This window comes from Erythrolamprus reginae, chromosome 8, assembly GCF_031021105.1.
Source record: "Erythrolamprus reginae isolate rEryReg1 chromosome 8, rEryReg1.hap1, whole genome shotgun sequence".
Classification (NCBI taxonomy): Eukaryota; Metazoa; Chordata; class Lepidosauria; order Squamata; family Dipsadidae; genus Erythrolamprus; species Erythrolamprus reginae.
In genome coordinates, this window is record NC_091957.1 from 32,717,928 (window position 1) to 32,740,674 (window position 22,747).

Genomic DNA, 22,747 nt, shown 5'->3' on the forward strand with positions numbered 1-22,747 from the left:
TTTGGAACTTTGAAGCAGTGGTGAACTCTGGTTTCTCACGCAACAGATCCAAAATGTTGCTGCCATAATTTCACCCTTAGGCCAGAGGATGCTGGCTTACCTGAACTTTGGGTTTGTGGCAGTGATGAGATGGGAAACTGAATGTTTGGGCTCCTGTGCTCTTTGGTTTGCGCTTGGAGCAAAGAGATCCTGGCCTCTGGGCTCTGAGATTCAACGCGTTGTTAATTTCCAGCACTCGGTGAGAGGACTGTTCTGTTCTTCTGGGATTCTCTAGCAGCAGCCAGTGATCACTTGAATTGTCACTTTGTAAAGGGAACTGGAGACTTCCAATCCGAGCCTTATTTCCTGACCAAACCTGTACTCCCTGTTCTTCAACACTCAAGTATTTCAAAGGCCCATTAGCTCCTTCAGAAGTTTGAAGTTGTAGGAGAACAATGTCCCCAGGCAGATTGGGGAGGGCCTTAGAAAAATCATGCTGACAGCCGGCGCTGGGGTTTGTGCTGCAATTTTGCTAGCTTAAGAGGGAAGAAAGCCACAACATGCATCTTAAACATCACCTGTGCAAGAGTTGGGCATTGCAATACTTGTACTCTGGGAGAGGCTCCAAGGGTAATTGAAGTCAATGATCCTGTAGGCTGAGGCAAGCTGACCCAGAACAATCTCGGGTTGAGGTCATGCAGCCTTTCAAAAGTGCGACGTCTTTCCCTTCAGCCTACTGAGTTGGGCAAAATGGAATTTGAACTCATACTTCCTTCCTTCCTGGCAGCAGCTTTTGAAAACCATCTCCTCCAATCTTACTAACAGTGCAGAAGGTCTATTGCCATCACCCTAGAGCTAAATGAAAGCATGTCCTGAAGCCCCAAGCCCTATCAATATATTTCCTACTTATTACAGTCATTCTTGCTGTTCCTTACGTTAATGCTGATTATGAAATTTATATGTTTGGAGAAAACATTTAAGGCAGTGATTCTCAACCTGGGAGTCGGGACCATTTTGGGGCTTGAACAACAGGAGTCGCCTAAGATATGGGAAATTTTCCACAGTGTTAGGAACTGAAGCTTCTATTCTGGCACCTTGGAACATATTTTTACAATCCGACCAATCAGGCGTTTACAGTGGGGATGTCCCTCTGACCTTCCTGCCAATCAGCTTAAAGCTCTGTTGGGAGAATTGGCGCTGGACTTATGGTTGGGGGTCACCACAACATGGGGAACTGTATTAAGGGGTTGCGGCATTAGAAAGGTTGAGAACTACTGATTTAACGAGTCCTTTTTAACACTAACAGGGAAATCTATTTCCATGGCAATATTGACATCGAACTTTTTGGGGTGGATTTATTTTAAGGGAATTGAAAACTGGATATTCTTTTAGGGGCCCCTCTCCCCAAAATATTCATTGTCCGTGCTGACTTGGCCGTCTCCTCCTGGAAGCTGCAGGAATTATGGGTGTGGGCACTCGGGCATGTGTGATAGTGCGCATGCAGGCTCTTTTGGCACCTGAAGAAAAAAAGATTCACCATCACTGCCCTAAGAACTGACCCCCTGTTGTTTTTGTTGTAGAAGAGGACAGCTGTGGCCTGGCCCTGAATGGCGTAATTGCTGCCATCGGCCCTGATGTTCCGAAGCCACTCCAGAGGAGTCGACTGCAGAGGCCGGGAGAACTGGATCCAGGAAGGCCCAGCCCAGAGAACCGTGGAAGTGGGGAACCCTGTGCAGAGGTCGATGTAGGAAGGCTGGTGTCCAGGCTCCAAGAAGGAGGAACAAAACACTCCAGTAAATCTGCCAACAGCATCGGGCCAACTCCCAATTCCCTGAAGACCTCTAGCCTGCACCCCAAGAAGCCTGCTCCAAGGCCTGGGATTGGCTGCAAAGAAGGTGGGATTCAAATACAGTGGTACCTCTTAATTCATTCTTAAGTAGAAACGTTTGTAAGAAGAAGCCATTTTTTCCATAGGAATCCATGTAAAAGCAAATAATGTGTGTGATTGGAGGAACCACAGGGAGGGTGGAGGCCCTGCTTCCTCCCAGGAGATTCCTAGAGAGGTCCCACAGAGACTTCTCCCTGCCTTTTCCGGCCCTGTTTCCTCCCAGGAGATTCCTAGAGAAACCCCATGGAGGCTTCTCCCTGCCTTTTCCGGTTACAGTTTCGGAGGTTCGGGTTTGTAAGTGGACAATGGTTCTTGAGAAGAGGTAAAAAAAACTTGAACACCCGGTTCTTATCTAGAAAGCTTCGTAAGTAGAGGCATTTGTAGGTAGAGGTACCACTGTAATTTAATAACCAGTTCTCTGCCACACCCTGGGGAGGTGTGGCTGGGTGGGCGTGGCCAGAGTGGGCGTGACGCAGGACTTGTGCGGTGCTAAGGCAGGACTTCCCTGAGACCTTCACTCACTTTCATTATTACTGATGGCCTGCAACCGGAACACTAAGGGGCTACGTTCCCGTAGTGATTTTTGGGATGTGCATGCATCCCCAATGCATGCGCAGCAAGCGAAATCTTGTGTGAAGACACTAGCACGAGTGAGATTTCCATTTATGCACAGAAGCAAAAATATCGGTAAAAATTGCCAAAATTTCATGCAAGCTTCCTCACACAAAATTTTGCTTGCTGCACATGCGCAGAAGCCAAATCTTTCACCGCTGGAGGGTCTACGGTAGCTCCGAAGACGACAGCCCTTTGCTGCTCATTATACAGGTAATCCTCCAGTTACAAATGTGATAGAGCCTGCCACTTACATCTGTAATCTGAGGATTCATTTGATTAAATCACATTAAGAATGGTTGCTTTCCCCAATGCATTTGTTAATCGAATACACAGGTTTTTAAACGCACATGAGGCATCTCAGGCTGGGGAACAGCATGTGGAGCCTATTGGTGAGGCAGACCACCCAAGGCCTCCACAATCCACTGAGGTACCTCTAAATGTTCGTAGTTAATCATTATGACTTATTTTTCCATCATTATTGACCATTTCTCATAACTTTCCTGAAGAGGAAAGGATCAAGGAATCATGCAAGGAGGAAAGGAGAAATGACAACATTGACTATTGAACGTTTTTAATTATGAGGGGGAAAATCTAAATGAAATTTGATGGTTGGTTATGTGAAAGCCTGGCATTATACAAATGACTGGTTACTAAGAAAATGTGTTTTTTAAAATGAAAATGAATGGAATATAATAGATCGGACTATATATTTAAAGGTAGAGTAGAGTTTTTTAGTTACAGTAAAAGGGGGAATAAAAGAAAAATAGATATTGAGGAAATTATCAAAGAAGGGGGGAAAGCAACAGGCCTAAAAAGGAAGCTATGAGAGATAGCCAATGAGATACCTCATGCTTCCCTGCGGTGGTGGGTTCCTACCAGAGTGGCCCAGAACACCATTACCAGTATGAACCCAATGATGATGATGCAATTTTCAGAAATGTTTTTCTAACGTCTCCATGTCAGAAGAAGCCCTTCCACCCACCCTCATCTTCATGCCAATCTTTATTCTTCGTCCGAAGCACAGCTGAGAAATCACTGAAAATTGCATAATCAGTGGGTTCATACTAGTGCGGCACACACCACTGCTCTGTCCAGATATACAGTATGACTTGACAAGATACCAGAATTTATTTAAATTTGGCAATTTAGGAACCGGTGCAGGGAAATAACGAAGACACTTTTATAGAAAAGCAGTAATAAACTGTTTTACTCTTCAGTGCAAGCAAAAATAACTTCTGTCTTAGTCTTCTATTTACAGGAATTACTTTATCTATATGCTTACTTACAGCTTACTTACATGTAGATACTAAACCAATCCAGGTTTCTCCGTATCAATGCTAAAGCTGTAACTCAATATCTTAACTCACGCTCAAACTGCTCCAGCCAGCCAACTAAAAATATCACCAACAACAACAGCAACTAACAATCATTGTAAAGTTGCTTTGCATTTTATAATGCTCTAGCCCAATCAAACTCCAGTTTACTCCCTATGACCTTCTTTTACCTTATATGGTAACGTAATAGAATATCCCCTAGGATTGAACTAATCCTTGACATGCTGCCTTGGGGTTCTCACAATTGCTTCCCCCACCCTATCCTGCCACACTGGGTCTCCACAGACTGGGCTGCTTTGCTAGCATCTCAGATTCCATTTAATTTTTCCCACCCCATTTCCCATGGATTACTTACGTCTTCTTTTTTTGCCATAATGGCATAATTTTTACAGATAATCTGTTCTGTTAATATATAAATAAGCCATTATACATTTGAAGCATGGTGAAATGCAATCTGATCAGAAACAAGAAATTGGACAAATCTGATGTACAATGCTTGATAGTAGTATTATAAAAAAACTTTCCCATGAAATGTCAGAATTTTTAAATCTGGCAATCTTATGTCAAAAATGCCTAAAATGATATGAATACCTTTGAAACATTGAGTTCTGTGACATGGATTTCAAGAACTATAAAAAGACAAAACTACACTAGTTGTTCAGTGAAGTTTTGTTCTAACATTAGCAAAAGGTTTCTCACAGACTCTCAATAAATATAAAAACTTGTGGGATTTGTGATTATTCTGCCCTATATTGGAAGCTGTTCTTCTGCTAATGGAAGCAGCTATCTGTTAATATAGGTACCTTCTAAATTTTTTAAATTCTAAAAGTACCTTTTTATTTCTTTTGGAAAAAGTAATAGTTGTATTTTAAAGTTATTGTTTTTTAATGCTTTTTACTGTGGTAGTAATATCACTTTAGAGACCATTCATTCTGCAGTTGTAGGGATTTCACTCCCTTAAGAACTCTGTTGCCTTTTTTTCTGCATCCTTTATGTTCTAAATAGACAAATTATTAAGAAAAATAAGTTAAGAGCTTTAGAGCATGGTGAAAGAGGGACTACTCTGAAGGAACATTCTCAATGAATATTTACTTTGCTTTTATCAAAACGTTTTTAATATATACTGTAGTTCTTTTATATTTTTAAACATAACCTTAAGAGGTTACTTTCATGCTAACCTAATTGCCTTTACTTCCCACTGAATGTAACGGAAAGGTTAATCATGCCATTTACTTTATTATTTTCTTATTTGAAGATCTCCAGAGGTCCAGAAGAGGCTGACCCACTGGCAGAGAAGCCAAAGTGTTTTATTCAGATGGTGGTGAAGTTCAGGTGGGGGTTCCGCTTTGCTGGTGCTACCAGAACACTCGCGGCCGCCAGGTGCAAACACATCAGAGTGAGATTCAAAATGGGTGAAATCTTACATGCTGGAACGTCCTCGCAGGAGATTTCGCTTCCAGCACATGTGCAGAAGCCAAATCTTGTGCGTGCACATGTGTGCCAGCGTTGGGGGCATGGAGATGCATGCGCACCTCTATTTCTGCTAACAGATTGCTGATCCCACCCGTGCCGGGTGCAACCCGCTACTGGTGAGGCTGTAAATCTCAAGAAAACATTTTCACCAGCTTCTGAGTAAAAGACTTCGGCTGGGGCCATGCGGCCAGGAGGCCGAGGCCTGGACTGGGTCACAGCATCTTCCTGCTTCAGGGATTGAGGCAGGAGCAGCCAATGAAAGGGGACGTTGGTTCCTTTTTCTCATCCGGCCGAACTGCAAGTCCCTGGTTGAGTGCCTGCCACGCCCCAATCCCAGAGGCTGCCCATTCGAACTAGCCAAACTACACCTGACCAGACTGGGTTAAAAACTAAGCTTGCTGACCCTCGTGGAAGAGAAGTCTTTTATTCCCATGGGGAAAGCTCTTTTCCTTACACCTCCTATGTTCTTACAGCTTCACTGGCTTATGAATATTCATTTATTTATGTAATTAATTAAATTTAATTAAATTAATTAAGTTTGCCGCCCACTCCCAAAGAACTCAGGGCTTTGGCTTTGACTCAAAAGACTTTGGCTTCTCTGCCACATGGCTCAGCATCTCCGGCAACTCTTTGAAAAATATGTACAGTTAAAGCCATGGGAAATGGGGTGGGGAGCCCTAAGAAGGCCCTGATGGGGCCTGGGAGGGAGGATCGGGCCCAGGGACCCTCCATTTCAGCCTGCAACAGGCCACGGGTGTCCTAGGAAGGCCAGGATGGAGGCTGGGAGGGCAGTTTGGGCCAGGGGAGACCTAGGAACACCCATACAGTGCCTGGAAAGGCAGATCAGGCCTAGGGACTCTCCATTTTGGCTTGTAACGGGCTAGGAGAGCCCTAAAAAAGCCTGGACGAGGCCTGGGAGACCTGATTAGGCCCAGGGACCCTCCATTTCAGCTATAAGAGGCCAGGGAAGCCTAAAAAAAAGCCTAGACAGGGCCTTGGAGGACAGATCAGGCCCAGGGACCCTCCATTTCGGCTGGTAACGGGCTGGGGAGAGCCCTATGAAAGCCCAGATGGGGCCTTGGAGGGCAGATTATGCCGTGGCCAATGAGGATGAGGCAAGATAAGGAGAGATTGGGAGGGGCAGGGTGGGATCAGCCACTTTTGCAATTAGCTGGTTCTCTGAACTGCGCAAAAATTTAACAACCGGTTTGCCTGAACCAGTCCAAACTGGCTAAAGCCCACCACTGGAGAGAAGCAGTCTGGAATTAAGGAGGAATTTAACAGAGGGATAGAATCAAGATCACGTAAAGTGTTAATGCCATTTTACAAGGCCTTGGTAAGGCCATAATTGGAATACTGCATTCACTTTTGGTCACCACGATGCAGAAAGGATGTTGAGACTCTAGAAAGAGTGCAGAGAAGAGCGACAAAGATTATTTGGGGACTAGAGGCTAAAACATATGAAGAACGGCATGGCTAGTTTAATGAAAAAAAGGACCAGGGGAGACATGATAGCAGTGTTCCAGTATATCAGGGATGGCCACAAAGAAGAAGGAGTCAACCTATTCTCCAAAGCACCTGAGGGTAGAACAAGAAGCAATGGGTAGAAACTAAACAAGGAGAGAAGCAACTTAAAACTAAGGAGAAATTTCCTGGCAGTTAGAACAATTAATCAGTGGAACAGCTTGCCTCCAGAAGTTGTGAATTCCCCAACACTGTAAGTTTTTAAGCAGCTGTTGGATAACCATCTGTCTGAAGTAGTGTAGCGTTTCCTGCCTAAGGAGGGGACTAGAAGACCTCCAAGGTCCCTTCCAACTCTGTTGTTATTATTATTATTATTATTATTATTATTATTATTATTATTATTATTATTATAATTTCCTGACAGTGAGTACAATTAACCATTGGAACAGCTTGCCCCCAGACGTTTATAGGTAGTCCTCAACTCACAACAATTTATTTTGTGACTGTTCAGTTACAATGACACTGAAAAAAGTGATTTATGACCGTTTTGCATCCCCATGGCCGTGTGATCAAAATTCAAATTCTTGGCAACTGACTCATATTTATGACTGTTGCTGTGTCCCAAAGTTACGTGATCCCATTTTTGCGACCTTCTGACAAGCAAAGTCAATAGGGAAGCCATATTCACTCAACAACCGGGTTGCTAACTTATCAATTGCAATGACTCATTTAACAACTGAGGCAAGAAAGGTTGTAAAATGGGGCAAAATTCACTAAACAAAATGCCTCATTTAACAAGAAAAAAATTTGGGCTCAATTGTGGTCATAAATCAAGGACTACCTGTACTCCCAACACTGAGGTTTTTAAGAAGAGACTGGGCAGCCACTTGACTGACATTGCAGGGTTAGGGTTTTCTGTTTGACCAGTGGGTTGGACTAGAAGATCTCCAAGGTCCCTTCCAACTTTCTTATTCTCTTATTTAATTTGTACCGCACCTTTCTACTTTGGTGAGCACTCAAGAAAGCTATGGGAAAACAAAATAAAACATTGCAGACCTATATCAAAATAAGCAAGATAAGTTCTGAATCATCTTAATGAAACATCTGGGGTTTTGCTGAGGGAATGGGGCCCCGTCGCTGTTTTCAGGAGCACGTGGTTTGCATCCTTGGAGCAGCGTGGGAGGTGGGAAAGAAAGCATTTCTCTGCAGATGTTAACAGCTGGACAGGTTCCTTCTGGGAGAAACAGTCCACTAGCCTTTAGGACTCTGAAGATAAATAAAGATGTAAAATAGTGCTTAATAAGCATTTGGAACTGGCATAAGTATTTCAGAACAGGCTTGATGGAATCTCTGTATTTTGCACTAGTTAACAATTTAGCAACTTGTATGAATTATAATTTCTGGATCTCCTTCCAGTCAGTCATCAAGAGAAGATGTGAACTACTGTAAATGTCGCCAGGTTGATGGGTGGCACAGCAGCCTGCCTGAGGCAGCACTGTGCAAACACAGGGGCTGAAGATCCAAGATACCCCCCACCCACAGATGAAAGGGTGGTGGTAGTGGTGGTAGTACACCTGAGCCTTAATTTGCAGGTGCCTTTCCTATTTAACTGGGGATTCTCCAACTTGCAGCATTCAAAGACACCGAGAATTTCCTTGGAATTGGAGAGGAAGAACTCCAGAGGCCTCTTCAGGGATTGTTTGTAACCTGCAAGATGGCAACATGCAAATACACACACACACGCACACACACACACACATGTCCCTGAAGCATGCCCTGCTGCTAGCCTCCAGGTGCCTCCTTTTCACGCTCATGCAGATTTTGAGGAGTAGCAGGGGAAATAAATTGGACAATATTGAGTCTCAAACTATCATCATGGAATTGATCCATGTTTCACAACTCACAACCCCTTTCATGCAAACTTTCATTTTTTTTCACATGGGGAGGAGCTTTGCCCTGTCCTAACTTATTATTCACTCAATTTGTTTGCCACTCATCTCACCCCAAGGTGACACGTAACAATGCTAAAAAGAATAAAATTATACAGAAACACGTACACCATATAATAAGAATAAAACCCTATTGTCAGTTTTAACTAAAAGATGGGGAGGTGGGATCTGTAGTTAATATATCAACCGACTCCAGCAGGATGCTCAACTGCTGAAGGCCTGGCCAAATGGCAGAGGAGGACCCTTGCAGGAAGTCAGAAGGGTGGGCACTGGCCTCATTCTGGGGGGGAGGGGGCAAGATGTCCCAAAGGGCAGGAATGGTGGCAGAGAAGGCCCTTCTCCTGGGAGCCCACCAGCTGAAATTCCCCATCTGATGGGGGCCAGGACATGTCTCCTCTGCCAGCCTACGTGGGGTGGACCACTCCCAGTGAAATGAGATTCATTCATTTATTCATTCATTCATTCATTCATTCATTCATTCATTCATTCATTCTTTTTAAGTGCTGATTTATCCTCTTTTTGAGTAGAGTCTTCCTCATTTTAACTATAACTGGTGTCAAGCTAACTTGCCTGTAGTTACCAGCTTCTTCTCTACTGCCCTTCTTGTGGATAGGCACAACACTGGCCATTCTCCAATCCTCAGGAACATCTCCTGTTAAAGGGGATTGGTTAAACAAATCAGTCAGGGGGGTAGCAATCACAGATGTGAGTTCTTTAAGAACTCTGGGGTGGATGCCATCTGGACCCATTGACTGATTTATCTTTAATCATTCAAGTTCTTCTGAGATCACTGGAGCTGAATCCCTACAGCTGGAAGCAATGCTGTATCCATCCAAAATGCAATATAAAACCTATATATACTTACGGGACCGCCCCCTACCACATGAGTCCCAGCGACGAGTTAGGTCCCACAGAGTTGGCCTTCTCCAGGTCCCATCAACTAGGCAATGTTATTTGGCAGGGCCTAGAGGAAGAGCCTTCTCTGTAGCAGCACCAGCCCTCTGGAATCAGCTCCTCCCGGAGATTCATACTGCCCCCACCCCCTTTGCCTTCCATAAGAGTCTCAGGACTCTTCTATGCTGCCAGGCTTGGGGCTATTAGACTCTAGCCCTCTGACCGATGAATGCTATGTATGTTTGTGGTCTGAGTGGGAATGCTTGGTTTTTAATAATTGGGGATTTTAGATTAATTAATTCGATTTAGGGCAATGTATTATATTATTTTCTTTTATATGCTGTAAACTGCCCCGAGATCTTGTAGAGGGATGGCTTATATATCAATCAATCGATTGATTGATTGATCGGAAGAAATAAATAAATAAATAAATAAATAAATAAATAAATGTACAAAACCATTAAAGCCCACAATTAACAACCAAACAGGTAAAAGAAAAAAAACCATTTCTTTCCTGGTCAGATCACAATGGGGTGCCATCTGATCAACGACCCCAGGCCTGCTGAAAAAGCCAGGTCTTTACGGCTTTTCGGAAGGCCAGCAGGGTGGGGGTAGATTGGATCTCAGTCGGTAGCTGGTTCCAGAGAGCCGAAGCAGCCTCAGAGAAGGCCCTCCCCTGCGGGCCCGCCAGCCGACACTGTTTAGCTGTATGGGATCCGGAGAAGACCAAACCTTTGGGCCCTTATCGTAAAAGGCAGTCTCAAATATAGTTTGGCCCCAAGCCATGTGGGGTTATAACCAACACCTTGAATTGTGTCCAAGATAGTTCCTGAAATAACCTAGACTCTTGCCGTGAAGAGCTTTAAAGATGGTAACCGACACCTAGAACATGTGTTCTTCATTCCTTGAGGTGTATATATAATAATAATAATAATAATAATAATAATAATAATAATAATAATAATTATTATTATTATTATTATTATTATTATTATTAATTAGATTTGTATGCCGCCCCTCTCCGAGGACTCAGGGCGGATCACAACAACATAAAAATACAATTTAAAACACTTATAATAAAATAAAATAATCACACAACCAATCAAACCATACACCAGCCTTGACAATTGGGTGGGGTTTTAGTTTCCCCGTGCCAGGTGGCAAAGATGAGTTTTTAATAACTTACGAAAGGCGAGGAGGGTGGGGGCAGTCCTAATCTCTGGGGGGAGTTGGTTCCAGAAGGCCAGGGCCACCACAAAGAAGGCTCTCCCCCTGGGTCCCGCCAGACGACATTGTTTAGTTGACGGGACCCGGAGAAGGCCAACTCTGTGGGACCTAATCGGCCGCTGGGATTCGTGCAGCAGAAGGCGGTCTTGGAGGTATTCTGGTCCGATGCCATGTAGGGCTTTGTAGGTCATAACTAACACTTTGAATTGTGACCGGAAATTGATTGGCAGCCAATGCAGTTTCAGGTGTCCAACTGTAGCTTCCCAGACAATCTGCCCACCTGTCACGTATCACGATGTGCAAAGAAAACACGGGGAGGTGTCCCTTGTTCTGTGTCTTTCACATAATTCTGTGCCACCTTCTCTTTCTTGCCTGCCTTCTAAGATCAATAAATGCTGTAAATGGCTTGGCAACTCCACCAGCAGCCCATACCAGGAAATCAATTAATTTAATTTAGTTGACTTCTATGCCGCCCAATCCCAAGGGACTCAGGGCGTCCTACAACATTATAAAATATAATACAATAATCAACTCCAAAGGAAGGCTAAACTGTCCAGATATACACAGCTACACAGTAGGACTTGACAAGATACCAGAATTTATAGTGTGACAATTTACGAACCAGTGCAGAGAAATAACGAAGACACTTTTGTAGAAAAACAGTAGTAAATGGTTTTAATCTTCAGTGCAATCGAAAATATATTCTGTCTTAGTCTTCTATTTACAGGAATAAACTTTGCTTTAACTATATGCAGTAAAGCTTGCATGTAGATACTAAACCAATCTAGGTTTCTCCGTATCAACACTACAGCTCTAAGTCAATAATTTTACTCACGCTCAAAAGTGCTCCAGCCAACTAATAATATTACTACCAACAACAGCGAACATAAACAGCCAACAGCTAACAATCATTGTAAAGTTGCTTTGCATTTTATAATGCTCTGGCCCAATCAGGTTGCAGTTTACACCCTATGACTCAGCATTCATTACTGTTTAACATGTTTACACCCTTCTTTTACCTTATATGGTAACATAATGGCATGTCACCTAGGATTGAGCTAATCCTTGACAGTAAATCCTTACTTTTATTGAAATGGCTCTGGTAACAGAATCTTGTGAGTCTGGTTGTATTGTGTCTCTTCTCCATATGAATTACTTCCTCTCCCCCCCAAAAAATAAATTAGAGAGGTGTCTGGCTGAGCCCTTCCAAAGGATATTTATCTCTTGTGGAGTTAAGCCATGTTTTTCTCATGGCTTTGGTAAATGATTTGTGTTTGTCAAGGTCATCTACCTTACTCTACACCCCATCTGCAAAAACTCCAGCCAAGTTAATTAAAAAAAACATATTTAAGATAGCATAAATTTTACAAGTTTATGAATCCCACAAAAAATTGGGCACTTTTGTATTTGAATGTGACAGGCATTCAGGATCTAACGTGAAATTTCCGTGAAATGGTGGCTGGCCTGTGCCATAGGGATGAATGTGCTCCAGACTTTGAATCAGAAAAGAGGGAGACAGGCAGCTGCAAGGCCTTTTGGGGTCCCTCTCAACCTGCCCACCATTTCTCACAATCTCACTACTGATCACTTTACATGCTCAGGCTGTAACTAAATCCCATTTTTTCATTTTCCACAAGATGTTTTTGCTTTTTTTTAGGGTCACTTCTTTTTATATTCATTATTTCTATTATTATTATTATTATTATTATTATTATTATTATTATTATTGCCACTTCTTTTTTATTTTCGTTATTTCTTTAAAATATTCTGTGCAAACTGCCATCGAGGGTAAAGCCATAACAAGAAAACTTTTCATTGTACAAACACGAAAACATTATTGCCCAATAAAAGGACAAAAATCACCGCAAACTATAAAAAATCCCTGTAAAAATGTCATAAAAACAGCAGGAGCAGTGAAGAAGAATGAAGTAGGAACTATTAAACAGCATCCAACTCAGTGTGACACCATTAGACAGATGGCAGAACTAGGTTAAATAGAACATGGCTTATCTCATACGAGATCTGATGGAGTCACACACGCACATCAGGCGATGTAAACTACATGATTTGCATCATGGGTCTTGATGTTTCATCACAGCCATAAGCATCATGCATGAACATAAGGTGAATTGTCAAGAAAAACGAGAGAGAGAGCATGTTTGAGGCCCTCTCAACTTCATTAAAATAGAATTTCTATCACAGTTAAAAATCTTCCTGTGTACAATTGTTCAATTATCCTGAAATGCTGAGCTCTAAAAAAAAAATCAGATAATCTATTTTCAACTGTTAATCAATTGCAAACTGTTCATCGTTTGGACTGGGAATTTAATGTAGCTCCAATACTAATTTTGTTTGTTTGGATTTCTGTATTACCCATTTTTGTAGCTCTGCCACACAACAGGATTTATTTCATACCTGGTAGCATCCCTAACCTTTCTGATGTCGCCCACTGTACAACCATTATTAGAGCTCGTTCTGCTTTCTGATGGCAAGAAATTCAGGCAGTTGCAATGAATTGCAGTTGGCACATTTCAAATAATATTTAAAGTGTTCTTTTCACAGTAGAATTCTGGATCAGCTGCTCCTTGGTTTCTTACTTTCCTAGGATTGGAAAATGGCTCTAAGCCCCTCTGCTTATGCTTTTCCCATTAGAATCAGAATAGAAAATAATAATTGATAATTTTTATTTGATAATATATGTACTAACTGCGCCTCAACTGGTTTTTGCACAAAATTAGAAAAAAGAAAATGCACCAACCGAGGATCTGGTAATTAGGAAAATACTAGAATGTGCAGAATGAAGCAAACTTACGCTAGAGTTACAGAATAAACAGGAAGAAGAATATTATACTGTGTGGGATAAATTTTATAATTGGATTGATGGAAAGAAAGAAATAAGGTAAATGTAAATTATACAAAAAATAGAGAAACCAAAGAAACAGAAATGTAACTGTAAATATGTTTACATGTTTAATGTTTTTGCTGCACATTCTTTTGTTGTTGTTGTTATTATGTTTTGTTTTTGTTCACAAAAAGCCAAATTAAAAAAATAGAAAAAAAAGAATCAGAATAAGAATTGGAAGGGACCTTAGAGGTCTAATCCGGCCCATTGCTCAAGCAGGAGACCCTATATTGTTCAAGATGTTTCTGGTGCCTGGAAGCTATAAGGGTCTGGATGGGAGCAAACAGGCTCAAGCTCAACCCCGACAAGACTGAGTGGCTGGCTGGGGAATTCTGGGAGTTGAAGTCATCTTCAAGTTGCCAAGGTTGGGAAACACTGCTCTAGACTAGCCAAACCCAAATCCTGCAACTGGTCTTCATATGCTTTGGCTCCAGGCTTTATGTCTCCTCTTAGTTGCTCTTTGCAGTTTTTTCCAAAACTGGATGCAACATTCCAGGTGTGGTTTTACTAAAGATTTATAAAATGATGCTACATGTGATTTTGAGTCTATGTCTCCATTTATACACCCAAACATTGTATTAGTTTTTTGGGGGCTGCTGCTGCACATGGTTGGCTCCTGTTTAAGCGATCGTCCACTAGGACCCCAAGATCCCTCAAAGCAGTTACCGGCTTTGAGTCAGTTTTCACTTATTAACATGTACTTGTATCTTTCGTTTTTCCTGCCTAGCTGTAAAACCTTGTTTTTCTCCACATTGCTGTCCATGTTTATTGGATAGGGCCCATTGTTCAAGTCTGTTAAGATTCTGCACTTGTTTTCTGGGGTGTTGACTATTCCTGACAGCTTAATATCATCTGCAAATTTGATGAGTTATATTTATAGGTTTATAATTCCTTGCAGATGGTGGGGACTAGAAGGATTTTATGGGTGTGGCTCCTTCTTGGAACTGCGGAAAGGACTGTGTTGTGGAGCTGTGCTTTTTGCAGGATGTTTTCTGCCCTTGTATCTCCACACCCAGTTGCACTACTCAGGTGACCATGAGGACAAAGTCTCAACGACTCCCCGAAAAGGATGCAGTGGACCAGCTGTCTGCAAGGAGTATAAATCCTTGCATTCCCCACTATCTAGTCAAAGCTGGAAAAAGCTTCTTGGATGAGAAGCCAAATGTCTTCAAAGAAAAACAAGAAAGTCCAGTTGCCCCTTGAAAAAAACACCTTTGGGATAACCAGGACCTGGATGACTAAGAATCTCCATAGACTCCCTTGGTTTTTATGAATTTCTATAGAAATGTAGTGATCTTTTATATGCAATACAGTTTGTACCCTTCCATCAATACATTCCACTCATGGCTTTCATCCCACCAAGTTTCAGTAATGGCAACTATAACAACAACAGAGTTGGAAGGGACCTTGGAGGTCTTCTAGTCTAACCCTCTGCTTAGGCAGGAAACCCTACACTACTTCAGACAGGTGGTTATCCAACATCTTCTTTAAAAATTCCAGGGTTAGAGCATTCACAATGTTTGGAGGCAAACTATTCCACTGATTAATTGTTCTGTCAGGAAATTTCTCCTTCATTCTAAGTTACCTCTTTCCTTGTTTGGTTTCCACCCATTGCTTCTTGTCCTACCCTCAGGTGCTTTGGAGAATAGATTGACTCCCTCTTCTTTGTGGCAACCCCTGAGATATTGGAACACTGCTATCATGTCTCCCCTGGTCCTTCTTTTCATTAAACTAGCCATGCCCAGTTCTTGCTGCCTTCATCTACTAATACTTCAAGTTCATCTTGTTTCTTCCCTAAACTTTGAGCATTCGTGTGCAAGCATTTGAGTCCTTTATGGGTCTTGGGTATGTTTCTTATATCTCCTACTTTGTAACTGGGATTTCCATCCTTCCCATCACTTTACTTCACTGTGGTTTTTTTTTTAATTTCTTTTTTTCTCTTTACTCCTTATCTCCTTATCTGTTTGGTCAGCTCGTGGTTTTTGCTTGGAATTAGGTTCTAAAGTTGCCTCCCCCCCCCCCCTCAATTTTAGTTTAAAGCCCAGTCTTTTTCCAAATATATTCTTTCCAGTTCCTGTGAGGTTCACTCCATCCCTTGCCAGTAGCCTTTCATGTAGTTCTCTTGACCGCAGCTGTTTTTAAGCCAGTGGTTCGTTTCTAAAATCCTTTGCTCCCTCATTGGAAATTGGCCTTTTGTCAGAAGTAGACATGAAAACACCACTTGCGCTCCTAATTCTTTAGCTTTCCTCCCTAGCTGTTTATAATCTCTTGTTACTGTTTTCAGACACACAGATGTGTTATTGGTCCCCACATGTAGGAGAATAAAGGAGTAGTAATCCATGGAGTTGATTATTTTAGTAAGGTTCTCTCTCTCTTTTTTAAATTTTTAACCTTTTATTGATTTAAAAAAGTTGTTCAAACATATGTTTTACATATCACGTTCTGTATGTTTTACACTTTAAAGTTGGATATAGCATAAATCATGTACAAATCAATAAATTAATAAAGCACAATATAATAAATTGCATTCTTAAGGTTCTCAGTTACGTCTTTGATTTTTGCCCCAGGGAGACAATATACCTCCCCAGATAGACTGTTCCAGGGGTGGATTCCTGTTTTCTTCACTGCCGGTTTGCTCTGGGATGCGCTGCATAGGCATGTGTGCACTGCTCTTTGTGTACGTTGCTCTTCATGCACATTGTGCTTCGTGTGTGCGCATGCACAGTGCTAAAGCTGAGAACCCGGATTGTGGGGGCAATAAGCCGGCTCTGTTAAAAAGTGCTATTGCTAGCATGTTGTAAGCCACCCTGAGTCTAAGGAGAAGGGAGGCATTAAAAAATTGAATAAATAAATAAAACCCGCTTCTCCACATGTGCAGAAGCAAAAGACAAACATGGCGGTGCCTATGGCGCCACTGGGAGAACTGGCTTGGGGGCGTGGCACTCCTAGGTCGCTGCTGGTTCCAGTGACTCAGGCCACCAAGTTACTATAGAACCAGGAGGAACCGGGAGGAACCGGGAGGAACCTATCTCTGGACTCCTTAGTCTGCAGAGCTCCGGTGGTGCAGTGGTTAGAGTGCAGCACTGCAGGCTACCTCTGCTGATCACTGGCTGCCAGCAGTTTGGCAGATTGAATCTCACCAGGCTCAATGTTGACTCGGCCTTCCATCCTTCTGAGGTTGGTAAAATGAGGACCCAGATTGTTGAAGGCAACATGCTGACTCTCTGTAAATCGCTAGGAGAGGGCTGTAAAGCATGGTGAGGCAGTATATAAGTCTATGTCTAAAATGCTATTGCTATAGTCTCTGTTCCCCTAAGAACTGAATCTCCTTCTGACCAATATTTGCTTCCCCCCCCCTTGGGATATATGGGATACTGTCACAGGAATGCTGGGTTGTTGGTGGGCTGCTAAGGTGGAACGGTGACATGTGCTCACCTAACCCTAACCTGCATGTCCATGCGCAATTTCACTACCTGCCCAGGTGCAGTAGCATAATTGTGCTGGACTCCACTAACACTCAGAGCCATGGGGGCGAGCACACATCACCATTCCACCTTAGCAGCCCGCCTCTGGTTGTGCCTCTTTTTGAGAAACTATTGCTGACTGCTCTTTTTTAGGTGTCTGTCTAGTTTCTTCCAATTCATTCCTGCATTTCTGTTATTATTTTTTTCTCCCCAGGCGAATATGAGAGCTTCACTAAAGCACGGCTTCCTGGCGAGAAACCAGTCATCATGCGACCTCCAATGCGACCCCCGGATCCTCCCTGCAAGGCTCCTGTGCCACAGAAGGTGGAGGCCAAGGCGGACTTAGCGGTGGGAACAGCAGCAGAAGCCCCCTCCTCAGTGTGAGTAGTGGCAGAGGGTCCAGCCCTCCATCTGGGTTGGACGGCAACTCTCGCAGGCTTCCTCCCCAACCCTGGGGAAATTGGAGAGTCTCAGTGCCCCCTATCTGGAGAATTTGTCAAACACTGCCCTTTATCTTTTCAAACAGAATTTGACAGTCATAAGGACTAGAAACCTGGTTCGCACATGTATTCTCTCGTATTTATCTATTCAATCTTAATGGAAATTTGTTTCCTTGATCTTGGGCTCTTTTGAACTGAACAGCTGTATCGCTACCATAAAGCAAAGAGGCTGTTCCTGCTGTTTGTTTTTCAGGGTGGCATCCAGGGCAAAGTTCTTCGAAACGGCTTCTTTCAGGAGAGGAAGGTAAGAAGAGCAGGGAAAGTTTGCCTTAGACACATGGTTGGCATTCTGAAAAGCTGGTGAATCATGCAGTCTTCTCATTTTGCCCATGAGTGTTTGGGACATTTGGCCATTGTAAGATATGCTTTTTTCTTGAGGGGAGGCTGCCTGTCAAGCCGGCACAGAATCCACATGGGTAAAAAGTTGGAAAGTGAAAGCGGAAAGATTAGTTAAATTCAGATTCAGGTTAACTGTCAAGGTTCCAGGTAACATCCAAACTAAATCAAAGTCCGAGTCAAAGTACTCCTCAATGTTCCAATTTGTTGCCGAAGCCATCCTGGCACCTACACTGGGAGTTCTGGATCTGAGTTTCCCAGCCAATTGAAAGTTCACATCCCTTGTTCCCCCCACCCACAAACTTGTCACGTTGCCCACTCAGGTTGTGCCAGCATGGCCAATCCTCCTTCTGCTTCCACCCAGGCGGGTAGGCACAAGATAACCTTGAACCCCTCAAAAGAATGCTTTGTGGCTGCATCTGTTCCCTCATGAAAACCACCCCTCCCATGTTCCCATAAACATCAGGCCTTCTATAGCTGCCAAATTCTGCTCCATAAAATGTTTGGCTGGCAGTAGAAGAGCTTTTCAAGGGCTTTTTTTGTCTTTCTGGCTGGTGGAGGAGACGACCAGGCTGAGCCCGAGGGAGGGGTCAAGGGCTTTGCCAGTCTCGAGTCCCCCCGCGCCCACAAAAGATCCAAGTCCAGCCCATCCTGAATTCCACTGAGCTTTATCCACTGCCACTTTGCTTTAGATTCGTGTAGAGCCTGTCAGCCTGCAACAAAGCTGAGTTCATTTGGACTGCTCTGGCTTCTGATTTCCTGTGCTGAACAGCTGGCCTGCGAGGGGCCGTATAACCAGAGATGGGCTACTAAGGTGGAACGGTGACGTGTGCTTGCCCCCATGGCTGTGAGAGCTAGCGGAGTCCAGTGCAATTCTACTACTGCACCTGGGCAGGTAGTAAAATCACACATGGACACACACATGCGCCCAAGTGCAGTAGCAGAATTACGTTGGACTCTGCTAGCCCTGAGATCCACAGGGGTGAGCACATGTCACCATTCCACCTTAGCAGCCCACCTCTACCTATAACCCACATTCCTCATCCTTCATCTCCCATGCAGGGAGAGTCATTTTCAACTGAAGTTGGCATTGCAGGCTCAGAGTCAGCAGTATTCTCTGTGAGTCATAAAATAATTATTTTGTTCGATGGTCAATTGGGACTGCTGAATCTTGCAAGCTTACAACTTCCAATCTCTCTCGCAGCGTTCTGGCCTTTGCAAAGATTCTGAAATTTCAGGCATTGTTTTTCAGCATTGAACAGCAGGTTACTTTCAGGGCTGGGAACCAAAAGAAGTCCGCTGGGGCGATGTCAGGACTATAGGCGGGTTGGGCAGCGTTGGAACCTGGTGTTTGGCCAGGAACTCGCAGACTCATAGCACGTTGTGGCAAGGCACATTTTTCATCCATAGAAGAGATCCAATCAGCCATGATGAAGACCTTGCAAGAGGTCCCCAAAGACGCCTTCCAGTGCGTGTACTGGTCATGGCAGAGTCGCTGGAAAAATGTGTAGAGGCCCAAGGACAGTACTGTGAAGAATTTTAAATGTGTGTGCAAATCTGTTCAATAAATTACTTTTTTAAAAAATTGCATTACTTTTGGAACGTACCTTGTATATTAGGATGGGTTGAGCTAACAGAGATTGGGTTTCCATGACTGAGGGGGAATGAGAACTTGGCCTCCCCACTTCTAGTCCAGCACTTAAGACACCACACCGGCCCTTTAGTTAACTGATAGAGATACAACTGCAATCTGCTTTCTCCCTCGTTGTTTTCCTTAACTGCTCCACTTTTTTTGCAGTTCTTCCTATCCCCAGGGCAGATCCCCAAATGAGGAGGGATGAAAGCCCCAGGTAATCCTGCCATTTATTTTCTGATTTCTTAAGAACCCGAATGCTGGAGGTGTTCTGGGCAGGTTGCAGAAGCCTGCTGGGGGATTTCCCTCCCGGCTGCAGCTCCAGCAAGCCAACTGGCGCATTGTGTTTTGACATCCCCAACTTTGTTTTACTCTCCCCTCTGTGTTTCTTTTCTTCCCAGACGTCTGCATGGCTGAACCTGGATCACGAATTTGCAACACATTGCGTGTGCTCTGTAAATCAGCTATTTCCAACCCCGTCTTTGAGCATGCCATCGCGAACATCTGGCATTGTTATAAGAGACATTCTTGGGAGGGACAATGTTTCCACCTGCTACTGTAAGTGTTCAAAAAGACAGAGCAACATACGGGCGTTTTGCTCCTCCTCTCCCACTCTGAGCTCCTCCTCCTCATCTCCCGAAAGGGCTGCTTTTCCTTTTAAGTGTTTGGTAGCAGCTGACCTGGAGCAGCCAAAGAGGGGTGAAGTGAGGCAAACCCACCACCTCCGGCCTCTTATGGCCTCTTGCTCGAAGAGCTGCTACCTGGATCGAGGAACTAGGCTGCAAACAGCTTCTCTGCCTCAGGTGGTTTCAGACTGGGTGGCTCCAAATGCGTCCCGTTGTCTTATTTTTCTTTTCAACGATTGAGCGTTTGTGCCAGTGCCTTGTGGAGGGGCAGGAGTGGTGTTAGCTGTTAACTTGTAAAAGGCTGGAAACGTTCCCGGCAAGGCCTTGCACATCTCTTGCTGCTTGCACAACCAGCAGATGTTCCAGAGAGTGAATGGCAGGAGGAAGATTTCTGAAGTTCCACCCCAAAGGGAATGGTGCTGAAATTGAAGCAGGAAAGAACGGTGCCCCTCTGTGAGGCTAGTTTCCCTAAAGTCCAAAGCAGCTTCAAGACATTCCATTTGTTAGACCACATTCCGCTCTTCTGCCTTGACTTATTTTCTCCCCCAAGGGCCCTTCCTGCTTGCAGTAGAGTGAGATGAGAGCCCGCATTTAGATCTGCTTTTACTCGACCTGCAACCAAAGGAAGAAAAAGATGCTGTGGTTGTAGTTGTGTGCCTGTCTGCCTGCCTGCTTGCACTTGTGTGCATGTCTTTCTGTCTCGGGTGTCTGACAGCTTCGGGCATCACAGCTGGGATGCTCTTTCTCCTAGCTCCATTTTGCATCCCTGCAGAGTTTCTGGACAGTCCATTCCCCATTCCACAGACTGGCGGTTGGTTCTTTCCTAGGAACCTGGATAAAGCACTTACCTGGATACTTTTGCATCAGAGGTTTCAGTTCACCTTGTAAGTGCCTCCGAGGACCAAGGTAGTAAGACTTCAGCTAGCACATTTTAGCCGTGCTTTGCGGATACAAGAAATAAATGAACTTTGGGGAGTGGCCCTGGATTGCCAGATTTTGGGGCCGTTCATTTCTCTTTAGAAATAAGGTTGATGCTTGCATCATCCCCACTATACCACCAGACAAATAATAATTTCCACAGAAGCCACCAGAAAATGCCATGTTGATGTATAACATGCCTTGAGGGCTGAAGAAAGTGATGTATATGCTTTATTCCTATGTTTTTGTTACCGGTGCCATCCAACGTTCATTTGAACTCCCCAAAGTTGCTGATCAAATAGAGAAAATTGTTGATTTCCTGTGAAGTCTTAACCACCAGTATAAGTTGAACAGAATAACTGAAGATCGATTGAGGGATATGAAAATGTCTTTCAGTCCAATCCTGGAGCCACAGATCTTTGCTCATTGAGTAGTGTGAGGTTGCAGTGACCTCCAGGAAGTCCAGGCGTTGGGCAAACGTCAATCTGTGTCGATCTGTGTTTCCCAGGAATCCATTAATGGATTATGCTAATACCATTGATTTCTACTGTGGGAAATGACTGGTGGGGGGCAGGGGGGGGCATTCAAGATGCGATCGATTCCAGAGAGTAGAAGCTGAGATAGGAAATGAAGTTCAGAAAGCGAACGTTTGCCATTTCTCTCTGCAGGAAGGGTGGGGTACTCAGCTCCCAAACAATTGCGTGGTGATCGCATCCGAAATGGGTACATCTGTCAACAAACCTGTTTTTGTCATAAGCTAAAGATGCCCAGCAATTCAGCGCTCTCCGTTTTGTGAATTTAAAGGCACTTAAAGTAATTTCCACCTGATGTACTTGTCTGGTAAAAGAAGTAGATTAGTTGTAATAATGTTTATAAAAAGTTTCCATGGATTTAAAAAAAAATCCACCCGATTGCTCTTGACTGTAGTTTTTGAACTTGTGTGAACTTTATTTGCAGAATAGTAAAGTCAGCTTGCAAAATATGAATGATTGCATCTAACATTAGATAGAGGAGCAAAGCCACTTGCTCATTGCAAGAGTTGGGGTTAGGGTCACACGCACACGAGTTACAAAAGGTTGTAATCCACTTAATTCGGAGTTCCCTTAGAGCAGTGTTTTCCAACCTTGGCAACTTGAAGATATCTGGACTTCCACTCCCAGAATTCCCTGGGGAATTCTGGGAGTTGAAGTCCAAATATCTTCAAGTTGCCAAGGCTGGGAAACACTGCCTTAGAGGAGCTGTCCTGTATGCCTTTATTCTTTGGAGTTAATATGGACATATCACTCTCTTGGCAGAGATGGAAAGCCAAAACCCATTTGCAGCGGGCCATGTTGGAAAGTTCAGTTGACTAAAATCCTTTGCTCCCTCATTGGAGTAAGACCTTTTGATGGAAGTATAGATGAAAACCCCACTTGTGCTCCTAATACTTTAACTGTGTTTCCCTCAGTGTTCGTAACCTCTCTGAAGGAAACGGATGATTAAGAAGTATGAAACACAAGTAAATAAGTGAGTAATGATTAACCAGATAAAAAGTGAGGAGGGGGG

At 43.5% G+C, this 22,747-nt stretch overlaps 1 protein-coding gene across 2 annotated transcripts in view; it reads left to right on the top strand.

The window, feature by feature from the left end:
* The window catches only part of OPHN1 (oligophrenin 1), a 156,174-nt gene that overhangs the window by 130,800 nt on the left and 2,627 nt on the right, over positions 1-22,747 (top strand). The window contains exons 20-24 of one of the 2 annotated variants that reach the window (XR_011559740.1): positions 1,560-1,874; positions 17,404-17,569; positions 17,883-17,933; positions 19,824-19,875; positions 20,060-20,216. Coding sequence is in view for 1 of the 2 variants with exons in the window: in XM_070759623.1 (XP_070615724.1) it covers positions 1,560-1,874; positions 17,404-17,569; positions 17,883-17,933; positions 19,824-19,866 (575 nt within the window). In the remaining variant the exon portion in view is untranslated. Of the gene's footprint in view, positions 1-1,559; positions 1,875-17,403; positions 17,570-17,882; positions 17,934-19,823; positions 19,876-20,059; positions 22,189-22,747 lie in introns of those variants that run through there. The other variant, XM_070759623.1, reaches the window with a different exon arrangement.